The following is a 27,957-nucleotide window of genomic DNA, read 5'->3' on the forward strand; positions in this document are numbered from 1 at the left end:
AGAGTAAAAGTAGAGAAACACAAAAGGGTAGAAAAGACATTAGCCTATCTAACTAAATATTGTTCCAGTGCTTGGCTCAGCCAGGACTTCTTAATCTTCAATCAGAATTAAACTCTCTCCAAAAGACAGGAAGGGAAAACCTGCCATCCATTCCCCCAAGACAATGACTGGAGCTAAAAGGTGACTCTTGAGGCTGACTTTCTTCTTTGAGCCAACCTTCTTGAAGCCAACTTCCCTCTTGGAGTGACTCTCTTATTGGAGTTCACTCTGTCCTAGACTCCTTCACCAGACTGCCTGCTCAGGGATTTTCATGGCTTTTATGGTGGTTTCCTGTCCCCAACCCTTTTCATGGGGCCCAATCACCCAATTGTTTGACTTATCATCTTTGGATTCACACCTTTCTGAGTGTGTGAACACTTAAGTTTCTGGTTGAGTTTGGGGGGAAAGAGTGGAGCTCTCCAAATAACTTGCTGGCTTCTCACCTAGCACTAGGTAGGGTGTGAATTCACTAAGTGGTTTTCAAGCTTCTCCCACCTAGTTCAAGCTTGTGTTGATTCAAAGTTATTGCCAACCAAAGTGTTAACTCCAACTAGGCAAAGAGAACAAAGGATTCCCTTTTCACAAGTGTGAACTCAAAGATAACCAAGAATTCCCTTTTACAAACATTCCCCATGAGTTGGTCCTGTACTGTTCAACATCTTTATTTTATTTTCTCAAATGAAGGCAGAGATGGCATGCTAGGCTGATTTAAAGATAAATGGATTCAACTCAGAAAAATGTACAAGTATCCCCAGTACAAGAGAGGGTGTCATGTGTTCTGTGAGCCCACAGTGTTAATGTGATAGAGATTAGGTTGTGATCGTCAGCAGGAATGTTCCAGAATAGGAAGGCAACAATTCTGTTCTCTTTAGACCTGCTCAAGTCTTGTGAGCCTCCTTCCCTGTTGGCCTTGTTCTCATCTTCCTAAAAATAAAATCAGCCATCTCTATGGGGCTTCCATCTGTCTTCCTTCTTTCTGCCAGGTTTCTGGGCTGTCACAACACTGAAAGGATTAATTTTCAGTTTTCTTATTTCTGCTAGTTATAACCCAATCACACCATGGTAAAATGTCATTTCCTCTTTCAATTGCAATGTTTGGATGTAGATTTCTCTGTCTCCTATATCTCTGCCTCTTATTTCTGTCTCTGTTTTTATCTCTCTCCCCCATTCTCCCTTCAACTTCTCCTCTCACCCAGAGGGACCAGAGAAGAAGGAGGGTTGTGAAAAGCCCCTACTATTTCCTATGTTCATATTCTCTTTAGCCATAGTAAGAATGAAGACTCTTTAGAATTCTAAAATTTTAACTTTTTGAGAAAACTGGGTAACAATCCTGTCCAAACTCCCACCCAATGAAGAAATCTTCTCTCTATCACCCCTAACTGCTGCTGGTCATCCATCTTATATGTTTTGAGAAACAGAAATTTTAGTTCCATTGTGGAGAACCATCATTGGTATAACCAAAACAAAATCCTGGGAGTTTCAAGTTCTGAACTTTTAGTTTAGCACTTCAAAAAATAAATATACTTTGGTTTTTTAGAAAGGTTCCATGGAAGAGCAAAAAGGGGCCTGGAACAACAACAAAAATGCCTCACTTCACATCTGAACTTTGACCTCTATTGGCAAAAAGATTATGACCAAATTACTAAATCAATCTAAGCACCAGTTTCCTCTTTTAGAAAATAAAACTAACTTACCACCCAAAGTGGTGGTGAGTTTGAATATAAGATACTTTAAAAGTGATTATACTACCCCAAATATTAAGAGGTGGATATAAGTTGTTCAAACTATGTGGGGTAGCTAAGTGGTACAGTGGATAGAGCACCAAGCCTACATTGGGAGGACCTGGATTCTAATCCAGCTTCAGACACTTTCTAAGGGTGTGACCCTGGGCAAGTCATTTAACTCCTTTTGCCTACCCCTTGCCTTTCTAGATTAGAATTGTTACTAGGAAAGAAGATAGGGGGTTCAAAAATGAACAAACTCCAGCTCTCTATAATTTTCTAAGTGTAGGAAACTCCTTCCACCAACACAAGTCACCACTCATCTATGACTTAATCTAAAGAATTGCTGGAGATAGCTAGAAGTTAAATGACTTCACCAAGGTCACAGAGCTGGTTTGGGGATTTAGGTCTTCCTGACTTTAAGAATAGAATTCTGTATACTCTACCGAATTGCTTCCATAAAGTGTACATGATTATAATAATCATAACAATCCATATTTATCTAGTACTTGAAGGATTGTAAAAGACTTTCCTTAACTCTAGAAATATAAGATTGTATTAGTTATTCTTAAGAGTTTACCAGTCATATTTCTTGATGGAAGATACAGAAGTCAAGACTATATGTGTAGTAGGAGATGGAAGTGATAACTATATTTTCTTTTTTTTTTTCTTTCAGGTTGGGAGACCAAGGTTTCAGCCCCAAACTTGGGCCTTGCTCTTAAAGGATCATCTCAGGAAAGCCTGACAAGGATTGATATATGTGTCTCCAAGTTAGGAGAAGTCTGGAAACTTAAAGCCAATTTAGAAACTCTTCAGGGCAATGAGGAAAAGAATATCTATAAGCATGATACAGATAGAGAAAACAAGTATAATGACTGTAGGAAACCCTTCACTTATACTTCAGGCCTTATGGAGTATCAGACAATTCATATGAATGAGAAGCCTTATGAATGTGAAAAGACCTTCAGTCAAAGAGCAGAACTTAGACAACATCACAGAATTCACCCTGGAGAGAAACCTCATGAATGCAATGAATGTGGCAAGGCCTTCCGCCGCAGTTCACAGCTTACTGAGCATCAGAGAATTCATACTGGAGAGAAACCTTATGAATGTCAGCAATGTGGCAAAGCATTCCGACAGAGATCAAAACTTACACGACATCAGAGAATTCATACTGGAGAGAAAACTCATGTCTGTAATGAATGTGGGAAAGCCTTCCACCAGAGCTCAGCACTTATTCAACATCAAACAATTCATACTGGAGAGAAACCTTATGAATGTCAGGAATGTGGGAAGGCCTTCAGCCTGAGCACACGATTCATTGTACACCAGCGAATTCATACTGGAGAGAAACCTTATGAATGTCAGGAATGCGGAAAAGCCTTCCATCAGAGAACAGGACTTACTGAACATCAGAGAATTCATACCGGAGAGAGGGCTTATGAATGTAACAAATGTGGGAAGGCCTTCTGCCAGAGAACAGGACTTACTCAACATCAGAGGATTCATACTGGAGAGAAACCTTATGAATGTAAAGAATGCGGGAAGGCCTTCTGTCAGAGAACAAGGCTTACTCAGCATCAGAGAATTCATACTGGAGAGAAACCTTATGAATGTAAGGAATGTGGGAAGGCTTTTAGAGTAAGAACATTGCTTACTCAGCACCAGATAATTCATACCGGAGAGAAACCTTTTGAATGCAAGGAATGTGGGAAGGCCTTTCGCCTGAGCACTGGGCTTAGTGAACATCAGAGAATTCATACTGGAGAAAAACCCTTTGAATGTAATGAGTGTGGGAAGGCCTTCCGCTGGAGTGCAGGACTTAGTCGACATCAGACAATTCATACCGGAGAGAAACCTTTTGAATGTAATGAATGTGGAAAGGCCTTCCGCCTGAGCACAGCACTTACAGAACATCAGAGAATTCACACTGGAGAGAAACCTTTTGAATGTAATGAATGTGGAAAGGCCTTCCGTTTGAGCATAGGCCTTACTGAACATCAGAGAAATCATACTGGAGAAAAACCATATGAATGCATGGACTGTGGGAAAGCCTTCAGCCAGAGTACACAGCTTAATCGACATCAGAGAATTCATACTGGAGAGAAACCATATGAATGTAATGAATGTGGGAAGGCCTTTTGCCAAAGAGCAAACCTTACACAACATCAGACAGTTCATACTGGTGAGAAGCCTTATGAATGTAATGAATGTGGGAAGGCCTTTAGCCAAAGCACAGCACTTACTGGGCATCTGAGAATTCACACTGGAGAGAAACCTTATGAATGCAATGAATGTGGGAAGGCCTTCCGTCTAAGGACAGGACTTACTGAACATCAGCGAATTCATACGGGACAGAAACCATATGAATGTAATGAATGTGGAAAGGCTTTTCGCCTGAGCAAACAGCTTACTCAGCATTACAGAATTCACACTGGAGACAGGCTTTATGAAGGTAGAGCCTTTTAAAAGAATTAAATTTGAGGTTTTTAGCTAGAGTACATTCTTTTTCAGAAAGTAGAAATTTCAACCTAGAGGAAACCCTTGAGATCAAATCCTCATCAAATTTCATACAACAGCTCTTCCAAACCTTTTCCTCTCTGTTCAAGTCCCCAGTCATCTCCCTCCCCCAAACTTCACCTTTGTAGCAAATGATTCACTGTTAACTTACTGAGAAACTGTTCCAGTCTGAAAGGAGCATACTGCCCTTAGTCACAGGAGAAAAAATATTCCTACTTCTTGATTGCCTTCTTATGCCCATCATCCCACTGATTCTTAATCCTCTCTGATTTCAAACCATTTGCTAAGTCTGTCAATTTTCTCTCCACAATATCTCTAGCATCTGACCCTCCTCTCTACTCACGTCACCACCACCTTAGTCCATATCCCTATCACCCTTCATCTGAACTATTGCTTCCCCTTGTGCATTCTGATATTCCAAATGAACTGGCCAATTTTCTGTTCCTGACACTCCATCTCTTGCTTTCTCACCTTTTTGTGGGTCTAGAATATTCTCTCTCCTGCCTTCTACCTCTTGGAATCCTAATTCTCCTCAAGGCTTAGTTGAAGTGCTATCTCCTACATGAGACCTCTGCCTGGCCTTTCCGGGTATTGCTCCATGATATCCTCTCCCTTACCCAATAATGTAATGAATGAATTTCTCAATTAGTCATCCATATACATTTCCCTTGAGGGAATGGACTGTTTTGTCTCTAGCATGTAATTTTCTATGCCTAATACAGTGTCTTACATATAATGGGCACTTAATAAGTGTTTGTTGAATTAACTTGCTTTGATATCCCACTTTCCATCATCAAGAAGTTGTTTAAATAGGCTATATTGGAGTATTAATTATACCTTTCATATATACATATATGTTTAGTTTTATAATGCTTTTATTATATCTTTTCCTCATTTCTATTTTTTGGGGTTATGTTAATTTTGATATTTGCCCTAACAAGTCCCCAGTCTGACTATACACAGATATCTAACTCAGGAATGATTTCTACATCAATAACAAATTATTTTTTCTGTTAAAATACAAATGTGACTTTTTTTTTTATTAATGACAAAATTTGAAAGAAGGGATCTCATACACCACCTAGTGCAACTCATACCCAAAGGGTCTCTACCTGGGAAGTGGTTTTCCGGCCTCTTCTCAAAGACCTTCAGTGAGGAGAACTTAGCATCTCAAGACAATCCATTCCCCTTTTTTATTTTCTTGTTGAGTCATTTCAGTCCTGTCCAACTCTTCATGATCCCATTTGGAGTTTTCTTAGTTGATACTGGAGTGGTTTGCATTTCCTTCTACACTTTAGGACAGCTCTAATTGTCAGGAAACTTCCTGAAATGAAATGTAAATCCCTCCTTTACATACTTGGGCATGACTAGCATGTCCTGAGTTTTGTTCCCCAGGCCAAATATGTCTATTTCCTTTCAACAGAATGTCATGTAGGCAAGGCCCTTCACCATCTTGGTTCCTTCTTATGAACACTGCACTTTTGTACTATCTTTCTTAGACTATGATCCTGTAAGGGTTAAATTGGGAGGTTTGACAAAATAAGAGCAGTTTTTAATCATTTAAGCTTTAATGAGAATATAGTGGAGTTGTAAATTAATATTATACCTTTAAGCCAGAGAAAAGAAAACTTCTAGCAGCTTTTAACAATTTAGTTTAATTAAAGGAGATAGTAAAAGAATATAGTAAAGGAGAGAAATATAGGAAAGAGATAGAGAAAGAAAATTGCCTAGTGTCTATACTAGTTATCCTATAACTACCTATAATTATTACCCAAAACTGCCTGCTTCTACCTATAACCGCCATTAGAGAAAGTCCAGCTGATCACCCTTCAGCTCAGCTCACCAGGCAGAATCAATATCTTTACTATCTCTCTATATATCTCCCAACCCCCAATGGCCAACTCATGCCCAGCAGCCAACTTCCTCGCAACTGCCAGCCCTGTCAGCAACTGACAGACCAACCAACTCATGCTGGCTCCTTTTATATCCTTTTCCTACCTCACTTCCTATCTCTATGGTTCCTCCTTCCTGTCTATATGATTTCTACTTCCTATCACTGTGGGCTAGTTGATCCCTATACATCTCTATGGTAAGAGGACCTCCAGGTCCTATAAAAGAAAAAATTATGGTTTCTGTTGAACTAAATATTTAAATGAGTGGTTGCCAAGAACTGAATAAATATCAATTCTAAAATGATTTTAGTAATTTATAAAATATAGGAGAGTGGAAGTAAAGAGATGAGAAGAGGATAGAGTGAGAAATCTAGCTTAACAAGCTAGGTTATGTGTTCAATCCCTGGCTTTACTCAGGCAGGGCTCCAGAGGCCCTAGCCAGAGAGCCTAAAAGTAAATTAACAAGGATTTTAACCACTCCTCCCAATCAAGGGCTCCTCAGAGGCTAGTACCTCTAGGGAAGCTAAGGGAGTTAGCCTCTTTCACTAACCACATGTAGTTCTAAGGGAGAGATTTAAGAACAGTCTCACCAAGGTCTCAGGGTCCCAGCCAGAGCTCCTCCAGGTCCAGAAACGAACAAAAAGCCTTACAGGAAGTTGTCACTCCCTGTGCCTTCCTCTTAGTTTATGTGTCCAGTCACAAGAAACACTTTGCTTAGGACTGCCCAGGGGGCAGTCAGTCAATTCTGATTCATCACCCACTTTTGTACACGTGGGTTACAGACTTTCCCACTTGTGAATTAAGTGGTGGTGTTTACACCTTTGGTGATTAAATATAAAAATGTGCAGGGTAGGTTTAATCTCATTATCACAGTCCCCCATTAAATTAAAAGGAATAAAGAATTCCTTTTTACAATCCCCAGATTGGAATACAACATTCCAGATGAGCTCTAACCAAGGCATAGTATAATAAGATTCTCACCTCCATATTCCTGGAAACATTATGACCCTCTGATTGCAGCCCAAGAGTTCATTAGCTTTGGGGGCTGCCACATCATACTTCTGCTTCCTATTGAATTCACAATCCACTCAAAACCCCAGAACTTTTAAAAACTGTTGTCCAATCTTCCATCCCCATTTTATACTTGTGAAAGTGATGATTAGATTTCAAGTTTTAGACTTTATTCTTACTGAATTATAATTTGTTAGATTCAGCCCAGCATTTCAGCATACCAAGATCTCTTTAGATCCTGGCTCTGTAATCTAATAGCAATCCCTAGTAGCTTTGCGTCATCTGCAAAAAATAATAAGCGCATGATCTATGCCTTTATTGATATCAATAAAAATGTTAAATTTGGACCCAAAATACTTTTTAGAAACTACAATAATGAAGTCTGGATTTCTCCAGAACATAAGTGGTGTATTTAGAATTGGTGATATTACAACAAACCATGTTGCCATCATATGACTGAAGAAGAGAGATGTGAAGTTGATTGCCAGAAAGGAACTTCTGATTCCTGTAGATAATGGAGCCTGTAGAATTTATTTCAGTCTTTTCTATAATCTTTTCTATGAAACTTAACTGCACAAAGGCAAATAAATATATGTGCCCCGTGACTCAGAATCAGGGCTCTCTAGGCTTACAAAATAAATCTTTTGGGTTTTTCATTAAGTACTCTATGGCTCATGCTTGGACCCATAATTTCCTCAGGAACATAAAAAACTGGTTCTTTTCAGCTCTTTCCTAGGAGTATTTAATAACTCGGCTTTTGTCTTCAGTTTAATGCCCCCATTAAAATGGGCCTTCTACCTCCAATCTTCAAGAAACTTTTATTTCCCCTCCTTGAGTTCCTTCCTCCAGTCCTACTAACAAATCCCATCCTGCTCACTGTTTTTTGGTTTTGTTTTTTTTCTCTTTATCTGGTATGGCCAATGTCTTGTTTTATTTTGCTTACTTCTTATTTGTTACAAGGGAAGTTTTTATTGGGAGGTAGAGTGGGAAGTCAGTCAGAACTGATAGCTATGTTAAAAAAAAGAAAGAAAAGAACATCAATAAAGCATTTTTTAAAAGAAGAAAAGAGCATTCCTAGGGAACTCCATGGAAACCTCTGGTCATGTTGACTTGTACCCATTATTATCCTTTAAGTCTGATCATCCACTCAGCTCTGAATTCACCTAATAGGAGATATTTTCAAATGCTTTGCTAAAATTTAGGTAATTTATAGCTACAGAATTCTTCTCTACTTGGTTCAATCATATTGCTCCTAAAAGAAATAAGAATAACTGGGCCCAATACCAGAGCCAAAGAGCTGACTTTATATGTTGGCACAAAATAGAGAACCCCAAAATCAACAGCCACGCCCAGTCTGTGTGGCCTAAGACATCTAATGTTTGGCTTATATAGAATTTATAAGCTTGAGCAGTTACTCAACAGGGTTTATGAACAGGGTCAGGAACTCTGAGCATATGTGGAACATATGTACCAAACATGTTGATGAAAAGATCTTTACTAACAGATTCCAGAAATAAGGGTTATGACCAAGGCACACCCCCCCCAACACACACTTTTCTCCTTTCCCTTCCTAGATAAATTAGTTATGACCCTAAGAATAGGGGCCCCACTTCCTCATGTTACAACCTCTAGAGCATGTAGCAAAGTAATGGGGAGGTGAACAGGTACTTTCATCATTACAGAGACTTCTAATGCTCTTCCTAGTATATATTATTTAAGTCACATAGTTACAGCTTAGCAAACTATTATAGAGGAATCCTTATAAGCGATTAAAAGTTACTGAACTGGGGCAGCTGGGTAGCTCAGTGGATTGAGAGCCAGGCCTAGAAACGGGAGGTCCTAGGATCAAATCTGGCCTCAGAAACTTCCCAACTGTGTGACCCTGAGCAAGTCACTTAACCCCCATTGCCTAGGAGCCAATACACAAGGCAGATTCTGCCTTGGAGGCAATATACAATATTGACTCCAAGACGGAAGGTGAGGGTTTAAAAAAAAAGTTACTGAACTAAATTTCTTCCTACACTCCAAAAAGGACATAGATGTACTCTGCTATGACTTGTTCTTGACAAAGCTCTTCTGGCTTCTTGTGATCACCATTTTCTTTTTTTGAGATATTCACTAACCATCTCTTTAATCATCTGTTCTAGAATTTTCCTAGGAACCAAAGTCAAGCTCACTAGTCTATGGTTTGTGGGCTTTGTTCTTTTCCCCCTTTTAGAAAATTGGAACCGCATTTGCCCTTCAGCATTGGGGTACCTTTATTTCTATAGAGCCAAAAGTCACTGATAATGGTTCAACTATCACCTCTTCCAGTTCTTTCAGGACCTAGGGGTTCATTTTATACAGACCAAGTGACTTAAATCCATTTGAGACAGACTCATCCTGAGGATCAACTCTGGGTAATTTGTGTTCACTTTGTCAGGTGCTTGTTATGGCCCCACACATTGGGCTTTTCTTGAGTAGATTATTGATGATTTGTGAATGTGAAGTTTCTCTCTTATCTATGGATCTTTAGCTTCTCACGTTCCAATTTTTACTATCTGGATTTCTAACTTTTTGGCCATCCTTCTCTATTCCCACCTTCTGGTGACTTTACCTTGGCAAGTCATATTGTTCTCTATGGAATTTCTCTACCTTTTCAACTGTCACAAAAGCTATTGCACATTGTGAAGATGGGATCAATCCTACCCTGCCCATTTCTAGATTTAATCACCAAAAGTGTAAACATCCCACTTACACTTGAGTGGGGGAAATCTGTACCTCACATGTGCAAGAGTGGGTGACGAATCAGAATTGACTGACTGCTGTTATAAGAAGGTTGTAATGTGGATCTGGAGCAGGGTTAATTGTGAATGTAAAATCCTATATGGGACACTTAAGATATGATAGTGAACCCAAAAGGATCACCCACTGCAGTAGATGTTGTCTGAATATGTTGAATCTGCTAATCCCAAACTCCAGATGATAACAGTATCCCAGGACTACCAACCAGGCAATGAATCTGCTGTTAGAATTGTACAGTTATCTATGCCCAACTGAAGCCCTGTGCCTTTGGATAATGCTTAAGATTGACTACATATTGATCACTGTTTCTGCAAGATGTAATAGTCCTCTTCCCTCAAATTATCTCAGGATATGATTCACTAGAGCTTACTAGAACTTTTGATGAAGCCCAAGTCAGTTGTAAGTTTAAGATGATTTATTACTAATAGACTTAGGAAAGGAGGAGCAGGATAATGACTGGGAGAAAGGGAATAGGAAGTCCTTGACTAATTAAAGCTAATGATATTATTGATAATCTTTGAAAATACTGCTGACCAGGTTTGATAGATAACAGCCTGGTTGGGCCAGACAGGCCCAACCTAAATCAAGGTTACTCTGCTGAATAAGATGTTGTTGTTCTTCCTGGTAGTGAAATTTAGGAACAGGGATTGATGAATTAGATTTGAAGTTGGTTGCTGGTTGAATAAAGCTCACCCAAGGCCCACCCAAACCACCCTTCAGTCCAATATCTCAATTTTGAGATCCCTGTGGGTTCAAAATCCTGGCTTTTATACCCGAGCCTTAACTGCCCTTGGCTCCTGCCAAGCTCCTGCCATGCTCAGTTAATTCCACATTCTAAGCAGGTAACTGTCAATCATCTTGACTTCCAACATGACTGTCAAATATATTATTACACTGTTGGGCAGTCCTAAGCAAAGCTTTTGTTGTGATTGGTACATGTAATATAGGAAGCATGCACAGAAAGTGTTGCAAAAGAAGTGTCTTTAAAAGGGAGTTACAGCTTCCTGTGAGTCAGTTCTTCTCTCTCTTTGTCCTGGAACTGGACCTGGAGGAGCTCTGGCTGAGACCTTGGACTGCTTTATATTTCTCCTTAGAACCACACATGGGTGAGTGAAAAAAAAAAAAAAAAAGACTGACTTCCTTAGCCTCCCTGGAGGTACTAGCCTCCAGAGGGACATCTTGACTGAGAGAAGGACTCCTGGCTAAAACCCTTGTTAATTGACTTTTAGGCTCTCCGGCTGGGCCTCTGGAGGCCTGCCGGAGTAAAGCCAAGATTCGACTCGAACACATAATCTAGTTCGATAAGCTAGATCTCTTACTCTACCCTCTTTCTCATTTGTCTACTTTCACTCTCTCCTATATTTTATAAACAAATTGCTAAAAATCATTTTAAAATGGATATTTATTCAATTCTTGACAACCACCATTTTTAATATTCAGTCCAACCAAACCATAATAATTTTCCCCCTTTACATTGTGACAACCACTTTTTATTCTTTATAACATGCAGCAGTTATTTCCATGGTGCCATTTTTACGATATAAGTTGATCCAATGTCCCAAGGAATGGTAAAATTTTTTTTGTTGCCTCTGGACACACAATAAAACCAGCACTACCACCCTCTTTTACTTTTGAATAAGAATTTGTCTTCCTAGCTGTGTGACCCTGGCCAACTCCCTTATCCCTAACTGCGTAACCCTTACTGCTCTTCTACCTTGGAGCCAATATTTAGTATCGATTCTAAGGGAGAAGGCAAGGGTTTAAAAAAAAGCACTTATGAACCATCTTTCCATTTAGTTCCAACATATGCTGTATTCTACCCTAGTTTATAGTCAGATCATCAAGAATGTCATAATTCCATTTAATTAATAGTTCTGACCTCTTTTTGGTCTCTGGTCATTGAGATGACCACAACTGAAAAAAAAACATTTTATTGTTCTCATTTTTCCTTGCTAGACCTAGTGACTGCCCAGGTTTCTTGGTTTTCTATTAGAAACTTCCAATTCTATATTTAGAACCTCTGTCAACATCTAGTCCAACCCCTCATCTTATCAGTTAGATAACTGGGGCCCACAGGAGTCAAGCATCTTCCCTGAGGTCACATTGTTGGTGAGCAGCAGAGCTGGACTTTAAATTCCCTTTGGTGCCAAACCTGGTTCTGTTTCTATTACGCTTCCATGAATCCTGCATACAGCTTTCCTAGATAATGCATGTCTTTTGTTTTTGCATGTGATCCCTTAGTCATACCGCAGATGTTTTCTAAATGCCTACTATGTGCTAGGTACTTGGCCTATGTATTTTGTTTACAATCTCAGTGTGTTTGCATGTGGTCTGTGCATCTGGTCCACTGTGGGCAACTCTGACGTATGGTTAGGCCAGCCTCAGAGGTGCCTTTGAAGTAAAGGAATTCTTTCTCTGCCCTTTTTAAGATAGCTGAGAGTCGATATGCCTTTACCACTCTGTACGTCCATGCCCCGATTTGCCGGGAGCGGGGATACGTCACCTCAGCGGGTAAGCCAGTGTCCCATCTCCAGGACATCCAGGAGCTCCTCGCAGCCGTCTGGGAACCCAGAGCGGTTGCTGTGGTTCATACCCCAGGACACCAGTCAGGTACATCCCTAGAGGCGACAGTAAACCAGCAGGCTGATGAAGCTGCCAGGAAAGCGGCTTTACAAGCCCCACTGTATGAGCTTGCATTTAATTTGGACTTATCAGAGCCTTGTGGCCCTAATACTAATATCCCTGCCCCTCTGTCAGACCCACCCCAGTATTCCTCTGCCGACCTGGAATGGGTCCGGGCTAAGTCAGGTCACTGGTCTGGCACCCTGTATAAAGATCCAGATGGTAATCTCTTTCTCCCACAAGCTATGGGCCAGCTTCTCTCTACCCACCTGCATCATCTCACTCATACGGGGGCCACTAAAATGTGAACCCTCCTCCAGAAAGGGCAGGTTCGTTTTCATGGCTCCAGTAGCTTTTTAGAGGAATTGACTCAGAAATGTAAAACTTGCCAGCTGACTCGCGCCTCAAAAGAAGATAACCAGTCTCGGAACTAGACTTCGCGGTGCTTGTACTCGCCCCTGTGAGCATTGGGAGATCGATCTCACAGAGGTTAAACCAGGAAAGTATGGATATCAGTACCTGCTGGTCCTTGAGGACACTTTTTCAGGACACTGGCTTACCCGCTGAGGTGACGTATCTCCGCTCCCGGAAGATTGGGGCGTGGACGTGCAGAGTGGCAAAGGCATATCGACTCTCAGTGTAAACTGTCAGCCGCTTTCCCTTAGCCAAGCTCAGGGCCATAGTCAGGGTGACGAATTCGGCTCGTTGGGCAGAGGTTCCATCAGGGAGGGCGGCACACCGCAGAGTCTCACCAGCATCGTTCATGACTGCTGCACCAGCCCTCCGACCGGCTGGGGTCATAAAGCTGCTGCCATCAGTAAAAAGAATAAAGTCTGAATTCTGCAAAGGAATATCTTTCAAATCAGGCCGGGCAGAAATAGATTCTACAAGCACTTCCTGGCAAGAGTGCATTAGTTTAGTCCCCGAGCTAGTAGGCAAAAGAGTAGCTGGGTTTAGGGCAGCCACGACCTGAAAGGAGGGTCGGCTTTCTTCTAAGAGGAGGGATGGATAGTGCGTAAGGCGGGCATGGGAGATCCAGTGGGTTGGAGGTAGGTGAAGAACACTTTCTACTGCATGTGAAGTAGCAATAACCAAAGGTTGTCCATGAGTGAGTTTATCTGCATCTCTGACTAAGAGCGCTATCCCTGCTATGATCCGAAGGCAGACCGGCCAGCCCGCAGCCACAGGGTTGAGGCGCTTAGACAAATATGCTACTGGTCGGTCCCAGGGTCCCAATTTTTGGGTGAGGACTCCCTTGGCTATTCCGCCAGCCTCCGCCACAAAGAGTTGAAATGGCTTGTCTGAATCAGGAAGGGCTAGAGCAGGGGCTTCGAGCATTGCCGTATGGAGGCGCTGAAAAGCAACATCCATATCAGTGGTCCATGTCCAGGAAGGGGACTCACAAGTAGCCTCGTACAGAGGTTTGGCCAAGGCGGCGAATCCCGGTATCCACAATCTACAATACCTCACTGTCCCTAAAAATTCTCGAACTTGTCGGGGGTTTGATGGGGTTGGAATGGAAAGAATAGTTTGAGTCATTTCTGGAGTGAGCCAACGCAATCCTTCCCGCAAACGATATCCCAAGAAGGAGACTTCTGGGTGGGCAATACGGGCCTTTTTGGTGCTTACTCGGTATCCTGCCGAGTCAAGGCAGCGGAGCAAAGCTTCTGTCGCTGCTTTACAAGAATTTTCAGTCCGAGTAGCACTCTGGCTCCACGGTGTTCAGTAAGAATTGTTTATGAATTATAAAATGGGCAGCGAAATATTTGATTTACAGCAACAATAAAAGACACAACTAAGAAGTACAAAAGCGAAAGCCAGAAGAGCGTCTATAAGCCCAGAAGACATCACCAAATTGGGGGAGACACCCACTCCTAGGTTCACCAGGCTGGGGGTCCCGAATTTTGGGTCCAAGAATCTTCTGGAGGGGGGGTCAACCCTCCCTGGAACATCCGTGGGACTGTTTTAAGTTTTGGGGAGTGACGAGTTCCCAGAAACCGTCAGCACACAAACGATCAGACGTCCACCTGGGCCCGGCCAGGGTCCCACGAGATACCCTCCTTCACGCCCGTCCTTGAACCGATACCACGTGCTCCTATCTAGGTCCAGAGCTCAGCCTCGGCCTGTATAAGCTTCTGAATCTTTCAGCCCCATCACCTAACCCTGACTGCTCTTCTGCCTTGGAACTGACCCAAGATGGGAGAAGTTGTTTTTGTTCTTTAAGAGTAGTGCGTTCGGTAAGGACGGAAGGGAAGCCTTGGAGCCCCGCATCAAACTCCAGAAAGGAGAGAGCATGGTCTGGGCCACAGCATGGTAGGTGTGTGGATGGATGCTGAAGAACGATGGCTGGGAAGGACAAAGGTTGGGCCTCCTCCCCCTTGCCAATGTGGACCCCGTGGGACTGGCCACAGAGCCAGGGAGGCCGTGTCTGAGGCACGACTTCACACTGGCTCTTCTTTAGAGAGCTCCTTTTCCAACCCCCCCCAAGGACAGGCCTCCCAGCTCCAGAGGCTTCCAGAGGCGCAGGGGCCGGTGGCTCCACGTGAATGAGCGACACTTCCCACAGTGCTGTCCAAAGTGTGTGGGTGAAGGCTGTGTGGCTACTCTGGGGGCCTGGGCCATCCCTTTGGGAATGTAAAGGAAGTGACACATGTGGGCACAGGCACACCCACACACAACTCTCATACATGCACAAGCGTCCAATGTAGCTCTGGGGCCAACCGCACTAGCATCCTGGAGTTTATTCCCTTCTAGGATCTGCGGTAGCCTCTGGGCAGTATTGCCTTAAAGCAGTGCCCTCTGCCTTCTGGGCGTTCACACTCGTGGTCTCTTCCCTGCTTTCCCAGGTGATGTGCGGCTTCTTGCCACCTGCCCGCGGCTCCTACACTGCTGCCCAGATGGCTTCCCATTGCTGGAATTTCCAATAATGCTCATCACAGCCTCCCCGAGCTTGGGGTAGGCTCGAGTCCTAAAGATGATTGGATTTCACCTGCCCTCTCCCATCTGCCAGCTCCAGCATCCCAGAGGAGTGCCAGATGGACCATGGGATTATTACTTGGCTCTGAGCCCCTAGTCCAGTCCAATCCCCTCTGTTTAGAGCTGAGGAAACAGATCCTAAGAGGCCAAAGATTCCACAAGTAGAAGGTGCCTGAGTCAGGATTTGAATCCAGGTCCTCTCATTTCAAAACTAGAGTTCATTCTATTGCCTTATGCTTTCTGCAGAAAAGGGGCAAGCTGGCAAGTCACCTTTGGTACTAATGCCCTGGCTAATGATCCTTAGCTTTAGACCAGGCCGTGGTAGGCAAATGGAGCCTCATTCAATCTGGCTTGTTTTGGCAGAAAAGCCATAAGGGCTGGGCAATGGGGGTCAAGTGATTTGCCCAGGGTTACACAGCTGGGAAGTGTCTGAGGTCAGATTTGAACCTAGGACCTCCCATCTCTAGGCCTGACTCTCAATCCACTGAGCTACCCAGCTGCCCCATCCTCCATTCATTCTTAATGGCACCAGAGGACTTCCAGCAGCCAGGAGATGTGAATATTGCCCTTTGGCCACACGTGCTGCCTCTGAGCTTGAACCCAGAGGGCCCTGGTGTGAAATGTGGCTCTATAATCGCTGTTCCCACTGTGCTTGCTTCACGAGTGTCCTTTTCTACAAATGAGTCAAGGCTGGTGGCACATGAAAGACGCCGAGGATTTATTAAGCGCTTACTACGGACCAGGAACTGTGTGCGCTTAATGCTGGAGACCAAAGTCCCAAACAAAGATGAGCCTGGAGTCAAGAAGACCTTGGTTCAAATTTACGCAGAGGCTGGGCTCCTGACCTTAACTCACAGCAACATCTTTACCTCTGCGGTTGGGGCAGAATTCTGGTTACCACCAGGAACCTTTGGGTAAAGAAACAGAATATTCCCCTGCCCTAAAGAGATGGGGCCCAGGAGAGGAAGTTGGGGAAGGAGCAGACCGTTTCCTGGTCCTTCCCTCAGCCCACGGAGGGAAGGGGGGAGGGAGGTACAACTGGGACAACAGCCTCAGCCTTCTGCCCTGAAATCCCTATGGGGCTGAGGACCTTCCTCGGCATCTCCATTCTTGGCCATGGGGCACTCTGACGTTCTCTTGCTGGTTTGTCCTCTCTGTGGCCAAACCGTCTGTTTCTAAACCAGCTCCTTGGGGTGGCCAAGCCCTACCACATGGGCACAGCCTTCCTGCCACCCAAGTGCTGATTGATTCCATAAAGAAGAGTTCGCACCAACTCCTTTATGTTTCGTGTTACCATTTCCAATGAAACAAAATTTGCTTTCTCTTCCTCTTCTGTGCCTGCGCCCCCTGAGCACCCCGCTTAGCCATTGTGATCAGAGTTCTTAATTCCTCCGAAGGGTTTGTTTAACATTATCATTACTGTAAAACCTTCACTCCTGATTTTGCTCGCTTCTCTCTGCATCACTTCTTCCCACACCAGCGTATTCCAGCCATTCCCCAGGTGATGGACGCCCCTTCGGTTTCAAATTCTTCACCTCCATGAAGAGAGCTTTTATGTTTTGGGCAAAGAGGGCCTTTCCTTCTGTCTTTGCTCTCTTTGGTGTATCAATCCACCCGCCACATCTCTGGGTCAGAGGGTACGAGCACTGGTTAATAGTTATGGGGCCCAGTTCCAAACTGCTTTCCAGAATGGCTGGACCATTCGTAGAACCACCAATAAGATGTTACGGCTTTCCCTCACTGATTCTGGCCTTTCATTGCCCAATTTTTGTCAGCTTTGTGGGTGAAACCTCGAAGTTGTTTTCATCTGCAATTCTCTGTTAATGATCTAGAGCAGTGATGGGCAAACTTTTTAAAGAGGGGCCAAAGGAAAGGAAATGCTTCTCTGTCAGTCTGTTTCTAAGCAACCCTTTCGAAGTTTCATTGTACTGTATCCTACTCGTATTCATCAGATTAGGAAGAATGTCCCACAACTGGACAGAACATTTCGGGAGGCCACATCTGGCCCACAGGCCATAGTTTGCCCATCCCTGGTCTAGAGCATTTTTTAGCTTAGAGTTCTTTCTCCAAAAACAGCTGTTTCTTATCATTTGACTGCTCAGGGTTCTTATTCTTTTTAAAAATAAATTTGTATCACCATCTCTTAATTCTTTTGTGGCTCCAAAATTGTCTGCAGGGATCCCTTCTTCTCCCCATCCCAGATAACAAGTAATATTTTTAAAAGAAAGAGGGAAAAAATCAGCAAACCTGATGAACTAACGAAGTATGAAAATATGTGCAATATGTCATCTTTGTGGCCCTCCCACCTCTGCAAAGGAGTAGGGTAGGGCTGAATGAATGAATGAAGACTTTTACTATATGCCCAGCACTGGGTACAAAAAGGGAACAGTCAGACCGATTGTGCTCTCTGGGAGTTCACATTCTAATGAGGAAAACAACACTGAGGTGAGGTTTCAGCTGCAAGTTAAATCAAAAAGTCCCATGGTCCTTAGGGTGAAGTGGCAAAGCAGCCAATCATGTGTCTTCCTTAATGTCACTGACAAAATCCTCTCTGGGTTTTTTATGTTGAACCATTGGATTTTGGTGGTTGTTCAGTTGTGTCCAATTCTTCAGGACCCCGTAGGCCAGAGCCATCCATGAGCTTTTCTTGGCAAGGATACTGGAGTGGTTTGCCATTTCCTTATCCAGTGGATCTTTTCTGTCAGGCTGACTTGCCCAGGGTTACACAGCTAGGAAATGTCTGAGGCTGGATTTGAACTAAGGTCTTCCTAACTCTGGGCCCAGTTCTCTAACCACTGAGCCACAGCTACCCTTGAACCATTGGATTCAGCCAAAGATTCTAGTGATGAGTGTCTTTCTTTAGTCCCCAGAAACTATGTCTATAGTCCTTACAGATTAATAAGTCTCCAAGGGCTCCTTCCCAGGAGGATGACTGAGGGCACCGGGCTGGAAACATTGCTATTCCTGTGGGGCTGTTGGGCTCAGGATCTTAGACTGTCTTCATCAGCTTGAGCAGAGCTGGTGGTCCGGGTGGCAGTGGTGATTTGACCTGTCTAGTACATGTTGCCTCTTGTCTCTGACCTTAAGCTTCAGTTTGACTTCTCATAGATCCTATTGGGAGCCATTCTTGTCCTTCATCATTTTGCAACATTCCCTTTTGGTTTCACCATGGTTTTTCCTTCCATTTACATTGTTGTAATTACTGTATATATTGCTTTTTAGGTTCTGCTTATGTGCCTCTGAATCAGTTCATGGAGATTTTCCCATGCTTCTCTGTATTCCTTCCATTTATCCTTTCTCCCAGCAGGGTACTCTTCCATTACATTCATGCATCACAATATGGTTAGCCATTCCCCATCAATGAGCATCTACTCCATCGACAAGATTTTGCTATCACAACAAGTACTGCTAGAGATATTTTTGTAAATATAAGACTTTCCTCTTCCCTGTGATCTTGTGGGATGAGCCAGTGGCAGAATCTTTGTGTAGAAGGCTTTGGGCATTTGAGGCATTTTCACCTGCAGAATTCCAAATTGCTTTCCAGAATGTCTGTGCTGTCCTGATTCTCAGCACCACCCACCATCACCAATGTATTTATCGTTTCACGACCCATCTAGCACTGATCATTCCTGTCTTCTGTAGTCTTTGATTTGCAGGTGTGAAGAGAAAGCTCAGATGTATTTTGAGTTACATTTCTCTTATTGGTTCTCATTCTTCTTGATCAGTCCCTACAGTGCTTAGGAATGAGAACTTGGCAGCAAAATATCCCCATTTTCCAATTTCTCTTCTGATCTTTAGCTGCCATTAGTTTCAACTGTGTAAAATACTTTTGCGTTTTACATAATCAGAATTGTGCATTTTACTGCCTGTGATCCACCCTGTCCTTTGGGTCACAAACTCTTCCTCTAGCCATAGCTCTGACCAGAAATTAATTTCCAGGGCGCTAAGTAATATTTTTCTGGAAAGGGTCAAAAAAGTTTGGGAACCACCGTCTAGACTCTAGACAGAGCTTTTTATCATGTTGCTCCCCCCACGCTTCGAAGTAGTTACCTTAAAGCAATCGGTAGATCCCCATCCTTACATATGGATCCCAATTACAGTCAGTGAACATTTCTGTGCCAAGACCAAACACAGTGGGGACCACACACTGAGTGCTTAATAAATGCTGGTCAGTGGGCTAAAAGAATCCCAGTGTGTGCCCTTCTGTTTTTAGAACCCGATTGTGAGAGAAGAAAAATCCCTTGATCACCACTTACCCAGGAGCATCCATATGATTATGGAATCACAGATTCCTTGGAAGTGTCCAACTATCAGCAAGTATTGATAAAGCTCCTACTGTGTGCCTGGCACTGTGCTAACCTCAGGGATGCAAAGAAAAGAAGAAAAAAGCCAGACCCTGCTGAGACAACATATAACTATGGACAAGTAAGATTTCCCTCAATAGAAGGATGGATGGATGGATGGAAGGATGAATAGATAGTCATCAGTGGAGGGAAGGTATTACTAGCATTAGTGGAAGCCAGGAAAAACTTCTTGTAGGTGTGGTTTAGGTGAGACTGGAAGGAGGGAGAGAAGGGAAGGAATTGAAGGCATGGGGGTGAGCCAGTGAAAATGTCGCATATGCAACTAGGATGTCATATGGGAGGAAGAGTAAGGAGGCCAGTGTCACTGGATAGGAATATGTGGAAGGGAGGAAGGTAGAAAGAGGACTGGAAAAGTAGCAGGGGAGAGCTTTCCAAGGGCCTTGAATGCCAGATGGGATTTTTCATTTGCTTCTGGAGGTGCTGGGGAACTGCTATTTGACTTGTAATGGAGGATTATCAGGGAAGTTAACTAAATTATCTATGGGTTCACAATAGGGTGATAGAGTGACAGGAATGACAGAAGACAGGACCAAACAAGGTAGGGAGATCAGGTTTAACTTCTAAGGAGGTAACTATCATCAGAAATAGCAGTTGGGCCTCAACAGGCACTCAGCCCACCTAGGCAAAGGCCTAAGGAACCAGCAGGCAAAAAGCAAAGGTTTATAACAGTTTAATTGTGGGAAACAATAATAAAGGATGGGAATAAGGGATTCTACTCTTACAAGCTAAGGGCAAACCACAGGGTCAAGGGAGGGACTTATCTAAGTCCTAAGCCAGACAGGGCCCAGAGAATAGCAGGCCTGGAGTGGGAATCCTCACAGTAGAGTCCAGAGAGGTTTTCAGGATGCCAGGAACCAACTCCTCCAGAACTGATGGTCCAAAGCAGCCCAGGAGAGAGAGGAGCCTGCAAGCCGGCCACCAGATCGCAGATCACTCCCTACTCAGTGCTGTCATGCAGGATAGATGTCCTCTGCTTCCAACCTTCACCACACTCCAGGATCCCAGGGAATCAGGGTGCAACTCCACTAGCTCTGAGGTCTCCCAGGGAATCAGTTACTGCCTGTCCCAACCACCATGGAGTCCTTCTCAGAGAGTAAGAGCCACTTCCTGCTTCCCTATTCCATATGGAATTCTCCAGCCCTTCCAGCCAGGTCTAATACTAATACTAAGATCATCACTAAATAATCTTCCTCACAACAGACTAGAGGTGGGTGAGGAGGGATAACCTGGCTAGACCCGAACTTTAGGAAGATGACTGTGGTGTCTAAGTGGAGGACGACAGAACCCCACTCCAACAGCTATGGTCATGCAGGTGTGAGGTGAGCAGGGCCTGCACCAGGGTTCGGGCAGCATCAGAGAAGGGGGAGTCACATTGGAGAGATGCTGGAGAAGTGTCAACAGTCTTGGAAGGGAGAATGGGGGAAAGCCTTGGAGGAAAGATAATGAAGCCCAGCACATAGTAGGAGCTTAATAAATGTTTGTTCCTTAATTGAAGGCATCTTCTGATAGGCAGTTGGAAATGTCTGAGAAAGGTGTCTGAGAATCCTCATCACAGAGGTAATGACAAATATGAAGGGAAAAGAGAAGGGGCCCAGAATAGAGCCCTGGGGCACCCTCAGGTGGTGGGCATTTACTGTGTGGCTAGCACTGTGCTATGTGCTGGGTGTGAATAAGCACAAAGAGAGCAGTCCCTGCTATTGAGGAGCTCCCAACCTAAAGGGGCAGGTCTTCAGCGACTTCTGACTTACTGACCCCATTTGGAGTTTTCTTGGCAAAGATACTGGTTTGCCATTTCCTTCTCCAGCTCATTTCACAGATGAGGAAAAAGAGTTAGTGACTTGCTCAGTCATCTTTCTTCTAAGGCCAGATTTGAATTTGGGAAAATGAGTCTTCTTATTTATTCCTGGTTCATCTCCTTTTTTGGTGTTGTCTTAACTTCTCTAAGAGGGTGCCGGGCAAGAGTGCTCAGCTGCCAAGCCTTGAGGAGGGCCTCTTTCTTTACTAGAGGATCTTGGAGGAGCTCCCCAGCCAAATGGAAGGGAGGGAGGGACCCTCAGGGCAGGGATCCAGAGAGTTTCCTAGGTGGTTTGATCTTGCCCAAAGAAGCTCTTGGAGACCACAGAGCAGCCAGATGGGAAATGGAGAGCACTTTCAGCATGAAAAGCCAAGGGGTTGAGTGAATTTCCAACAGGTCTCTGGGTCTGGTCGGGAAAGCTCCAGGCTCCAGAAGTGCTGCCTAGAAAAAAAACCTTTTGGTACTTCTCCTTCTGACATCTACAGGGCTTCTCCTCTCTCCAGGGAAGGAAGCTGAGAAGAGGCAGTCAGGTAGGTAGGAAGAGAGCCAGAAAACCTAGAAAGAAGACAGTACCTCTAGGGAGCTGCAGTGCTCCCACCTCTGAGGCTCAACACTCCAAGCTTTAATCCACACACTAACCCCACACCTCCCTGTCTCAAAACTTGCACCTTTCTGAGGTTGTACTCCTTGCCTGACCTTGCTCAAGAATGCTAGAGGGGAGGGGAACAAGGCAAGGAGGACCTAACTCTTTGGGCTCTCTACAAGAATGGGGGGGGGGGGAAGATGGCGTCAGAGGCTACAGATGGGCCAAGGAGAGTAAGGCCTGAGAAAAGGCCACTGGAGCCAGCCACCGGTGACACTGGAGAGGGCAACTTCACTGAACGATGAGGTCCCAAAGCAGGCTGTAGAGAAGATTGAATGAGAGGAAAGGAAGTGGAGACACCCATGGGAGGTCACCCAATGCTGACGAAGGTGAATAGCTAGCATCTGTATGGCTTTGCTATGGGCCACACAATGCTAAGCGCTTTACAGATGCCATCCTATCTGTTCCTGAGGGTTACAGTAGAGTTATGCCCATTTTACAGCTGAGGAAACTGAAGCAGACAGGGATGAGGAGCTCCACAGCTGGAAGTCACATCTTGCTTGACTCCAGGTCCAGCATGTCTACTTTAACAGGGAGCTGGCAGGGATGAGTGGGGAGCTCTCCGATTTTTCGATGAAATAGGAGACAAGGTTCACAACTGAGCAGCTAGAGGGAATCTCCAGAGAGATGAAAAGTTGGAGAAGCCATTGTGATGAATGGAACACGGCTGAGGTAATTAGGGAGGTGTCAAAGATGGCCTCGTAACAGTGAAGGCACCCTGAGATCACACAGCCTGAATTGGTACTGGACCCAGAAGGTACGATTAACATTATCTCAAGAGAATGGGTTTTTTTTCTTTCAAAGTAAGTTCTTCATTGACCCTCCCGGTAGTGGTCCAATGACTCTCTCACCCAGGTACACCAGAGTTGTAGGAGCTTATTATTCGGGCCCTCCCTTGACCATCCCAAGACATCTTTAATCACAGATGCTGATTAAGATCTGGTCCCTCAAGAGTCCTCCCCAAACTGACTGAAGAGGTTTTGTAGGAAAAGAACTCGGGTCTCCTTCATTTATTAAGCCAACTCCATGGAAAAGGAAGGTGTGGTTTGGGATTCCCAAGGACAAAGGAAACTCAAAAGCACCAGCTCAGGCTTCATCCTTCAGGGAGGCCTTAGGGGCAAAAGGCAGCAGATGGCAGAGGGATCAGAGGTCAGGATCAGCAGGGCACAGCCGGGGAAACATAAGGAGGTGTGTGAAGGAATATATGGAGGGGCTCCTCCATCCCGGCCCCAGGGACTCGGTCCCGTATCTGATGCCCTGACGTCCCAAGTCATCGGCCTAAGAGGCCTAGAGCTGTCTCTGGGCTTGCTCTTCATAGCTCTCCTGGTCGTCTCCGACTAGCTGGGGCTCAGAGCACAGGATCGGGTTTTGACCTAAAGTTAGAAAGGCTCAGGCCGAGTTGCCTCCAGTCATTTTCATTTGTGACAGGGACCAGGGTGGCTAGAGGACAGCCTAGCGCTGCACCCATTCACCAGAGCCAAGCCTGGAGGGCCTGGGGGTCCCAGGAGAACGCCGCTTGGTGCTGCTGGGCATCTCGGGCTTCACCAACTGGGCCACAGTGCCTGGCTGGGTCATGGCAAGACCAAGGGGCCACCCATTTGTGAGGGGCTTTGGAGGAGCCATGAAGTCCCCCATTTTGAGGACCAGAGGTGGGGAGAAGAGGCTGTGAGTCACTCAAAGAGGTCGTTGGACCCTTGGGTGGGTGATAAAGATGGAGTGAGTCAGCCTCAAAGGAGGAGGCTGTGTGTGTGTGTTTGTTGGGGGGGGGGGGGAGGGCGGCGGCTTCTTTCAGGCTGTAGCATCTGGGGATGGACTGGGAGGCCCCGAGCCAAATCCAGGAGGCATCAGACCCTTCATCTTCTCTCCCACAAGCCTTAGCTGACCAGAAACTGCCCTTTCAACTCTCCCGGCCTCAAGAGGAAGCTGGTGGCCCACAGGACAGAGCCCCAGGCCTAGGGTCGTTTAGCCCCAAGTTCGAATCCAGCCTCGCCATGCCTCAGTTTCCTGGATAATAGCACCTCCCTCAGTGGGGGCGCGGGTGGACAGCGCAGAAGCTACAGGAGGCCGGCCCCGCCCCCTTGGCGGAGGCTGCTCACGGGTGGAAGGGCCGTGGGGGTGACGCGGGGGCTGCCCCCCCCCAAGCAGGGGTCCTGGGTGGGAGCTGCACACGCCAGTTTAGGCCACCTAACTTGGGGGAAATGACAGTAGGTCGGGCACGGGAGGCCCCCGGAGGGTCTGGAGCAGAGACTGGGATGTCCCTGCGGTCCCAGAACGGGTTCAGGAATTCCAGCCCGGCGCGATCCCGGCCCGAGGGTGAAGGAGACCCCAGAAGGGAGGGGGGGAACCCCAAGGCCTGAGACGCGGGACGGGAAGGGGCAGCTCTGTAAGACGACCGGAACCAGGGCCGAGAGCAGCCGGGGCGCCTAGGGGAGGGGGCCGGGGTCTCTATCACCGAGGGGAGGGGCGAATGCCAGAAGCTGGAGCCCCCAGAGGAGAGCGCGGTGACAGCTGGGCCAAAGGCTCAGACCTGAAAGGGTGGGGCGGGCCCCAACCCAGGACCCCGCCCACTCGGGCTAGGCCGAGCTAGGCAGGTTCTGCACATGTACAACAGCGGCTGGGACAGTAAACTCCATTTCCCAGAAAGCTCAGCGGCGCGGCGCGGGCTGGAGCGGGGCGAGCGGAGATTCTCGTCACTTCCGGCATGTCCGGCCCCCCGCAGTCCAAAAAAAAAAAAAAAAAAAAAAAAAATACACTCTTTCCCCAGCCGCCGCTGAGGCCCGGGCCGCGGACCGAGTCCGGGGTGAGTTGGGATGGGCGGACCGGGCCCCCATTTCGGGGCTTCCAGGGACGGGGCGGGGCAGGGCGGGGCGGGGAGTCAGGTCTCGGCCTCCTCCGCGAGAACCGTGCGTGCACAATCCCCGCCCTCAGGCCCTGCCCCCTCGGCGAGCGTGCGCATCCATTGGTCAGCGCCCCTTTGCCCAGCCCACTCCTGGGGTGCTCTCATACCCGCCTGGGCCCTTGAGCTTCCCCTGGTGCGGCATTCAAGGCCCTCCTCCGCATACTTGTCAGGAAGCCCTCTGGCATTTATCAACCGCCTCCTCCTTGCTAAGCGCAGGGGATACTGAGAGGGGTGGTGGACGCAGTCCCGACTCCCTGGGAACCCCGAGTCTGCTGGAGAGAAAGGGGTGAATGGGGGAGGGGCCAGAAAAGGGGCACCAGGGGGGCAGCACAGCCTGGGCAAAGGACATGGGGGCCAGGCCAGGAGTGCCCTCTTCTGCCCCCATCCACTGGCCAAGGCCAGTGACCCCCTCTGGCCCACCCGACCTACAGGTTCCCACTTCTTTCCATGCTCAGGGCTTCCCCAGTCTTAAGAATCGGCCGGGAGCAGCAGGATTGGCTGGACATTAGAGTCAAGTGATTTGTCCACACAACCAGGAAGTGTCTGCTGGCAGATTGGAACCCAGGACCTTCCTCCTGCTCCCCTCCTCACCCCTTACCCTCCAGGTCTGGCCTCATCACCCAAGTCACCCACAGCTTGGAACAGACTCTCTCTCCCCTAGAACTTCCCTAACCCCCCCAAGGCTCCTCCCCAGACCCTGCCCCTACCTCAGACTCCACCCCCACCAGGGATCCTCAGACTGACCCCACCCCCCTGCCCCATTTCCCAGTGCCAGCCGATTGTCCTGTAGTCCAGGGATGCCCAGCTCCAAACAGTCGAGGCCTCACTCAGTCTGTTAGGCCCCTCCTCCCTCTCTACCCCCATCTCAGCTCCCAGCATTCCCTCTGGGGCCATCCCTCTGCCCCACCTCTAGCCTCACCTCCTCCAGGAAGCCTTCCCAGAGCTCCTGGAGGGCAGGCAGGTGCCTGGCATACAGCAGGTGGCCATACAACCAGGTTATTGACTGGGGGCCAAGGCCAGGAGGGGCTGGCTTTGGGCTCCCCTGTGCTCTCCCTATTGTTTGTAACCAGAGTCCGTTCAGAGCTCCCCCCCCCCAGTAAAGACAAGCCTTGGGTGGGGCTGACTCCTCTGGCCCTTTGTGACACGAGGGTGCAGCAGCGTCTCTCTGGAGCCTTGCTGCACCCCCTTCTCTCCCTGTGCCTCCTGCTCCAACCCTCTACCTCTGCCCCCTCCATTCCCAGGGTCTCTGAATGGCCCCTCCCTCCCCAGATCTAGCCCTTTGAGGACTTGCTCCCCCACGTGACGGCAGAACCAGAAGGGCAGAATGGCCGCTGGGGTCCACCAGGTGAGTGGGTTTCCCTTCCACAAAGGCCCTAGTAGGCAGCCCCTTCCCAGACCCCAGACCCTGGTTCCTGAGCGCCCGACCCCTTCATCTGGGAGTTGGGGGTTCCTAAGAAGAGAAGGCCAGCCCGGGGCAGTGCCTAGAGCATCGTGTGCCCCTGCTGGGATCTCCCCAGCCCGGAACCCTGAGCACAGCGGGGCCTCGGGTGAGGGCTCAGCCTTAGCAGCAGGGGCGGAGGCAGCCTGTCTAAGGCCTTGAAGCAGAGTCCCACAGGTGTGGCACTTCCCCTCGATACTGCCCCAAGGCCTGCCCTAGTCAATCAATCCAGAAGGAGGAGCTTTGCGGCCTGCTCCTGCTCCTGCCCTTCCTGCCAGAGCCGGAACCTTCCCCTGGCTGCAGCCTGTGGGACTAAGCACTCCCTGTGCACTAGTCCCTGGGCTGCCCTGCCGTGGGATCGCCTCTAGAGGCGCCCTCGGACATGCCCCGGGCCTCTCCTCGGACCCACACCGCCTGACCCCCCTGCCCTGCTTGGCACAGAGACAAGAGGGCTCCGTGCATGCCCGTGGGTGAAGGCTAAGTCTGGGCCGTGGCACAGGGTTTCTCCCTCACCACGGGCTCCCAGCCCAGGCAGTGGAGGGTCACTTCATCACTGCCCCGCCCTTCCGGGTCTTCTGCCAACCCTGAGCCTGAGGGAGAGCTCTAGGAGGCGGAGCCCTGACCCTGCCGAGAAGATTGGGGAGGGGCGATGGGTGGCCCGAGTCATGACCTGCCCCCTTGATGCAGCCCCTCTGGCCCCTGCCTGGACCCCTGAGCTTTCAGGGGAAAGACTGGGAAGAGAGATCTCAGCCTTTTCTGGGGATCCCCTACACCAGGAAAATGAACCCCAAAGTGTGCTAGAAATGTGGGCTGCCTCACTATCATCTCCCTGCCCGCTTCAGGAGCCCAGGTAGCCCATGTATACCCCAGGGGCTCACAGAGTGCAGCCCGTGTATACAGCAGGAGCTCACTGAGTGCCTCTGTGTATACAGCAAGAGCTTTCTGAGTGCGGGTGTGTATACAGCAGGGGCCCTCTGAGTGCAGCCCGCGTATACAGCAGGGGCCCACTGAGTGCTGTTGTGTATACAGCAGGGGCTCACAGAGCACTACACTTGGAGGCCCTGACACCCTCCTCCCACCCCGCCCTGAGGGCCGAGTGCTTTTGGTCTTTCAGGGCTCCCTGACGTTCTGGGACGTGGCCGTGGACTTCTCCCCAGACGAGTGGGGGCGCCTGGGCCCGGCCCAGAAGGAGCTGTACCGGGAGGTGATGCTGGAGAACTACCAGACCCTGGTGTGCCTGGGTGAGGCCCACT

At 47.0% G+C, this 27,957-nt stretch overlaps 1 protein-coding gene across 1 annotated transcript; it reads left to right on the top strand.

Annotated features, from left to right (window-relative positions):
• The first annotated feature begins 2,706 nt into the window (after positions 1 to 2,706).
• On the top strand, positions 2,707 to 12,897 carry LOC123230559 (zinc finger protein 391-like). The gene is made up of 4 exons (XM_044656693.1): positions 2,707 to 2,955; positions 3,429 to 4,215; positions 12,401 to 12,577; positions 12,725 to 12,897. The coding sequence occupies exons 1-4, from the start codon at positions 2,707 to 2,709 to the stop codon at positions 12,895 to 12,897; spliced, it is 1,386 nt and encodes a 461-aa protein (XP_044512628.1).
• Positions 12,898 to 27,957: the final 15,060 nt, after the last annotated feature.

Source organism: Gracilinanus agilis, chromosome 1 (assembly GCF_016433145.1).
Source record: "Gracilinanus agilis isolate LMUSP501 chromosome 1, AgileGrace, whole genome shotgun sequence".
NCBI lineage: Eukaryota > Metazoa > Chordata > Mammalia > Didelphimorphia > Didelphidae > Gracilinanus > Gracilinanus agilis.

Coding starts and splice junctions, on each gene's coding strand:
- LOC123230559 (XM_044656693.1), top strand. CDS start 2,707: ATGAATGTGAAAAGACCTTCAGTCAAAGAGCAGAACTTAGACAACATC. Junction 2,956..3,428: donor TGGAGAGAAAACTCATGTCT/GTAATGAATGTG, acceptor ACTCAGCACCAG/ATAATTCATACCGGAGAGAA. Junction 12,578..12,724: donor TACCCCAGGACACCAGTCAG/GTACATCCCTAG, acceptor CCCCTCTGTCAG/ACCCACCCCAGTATTCCTCT.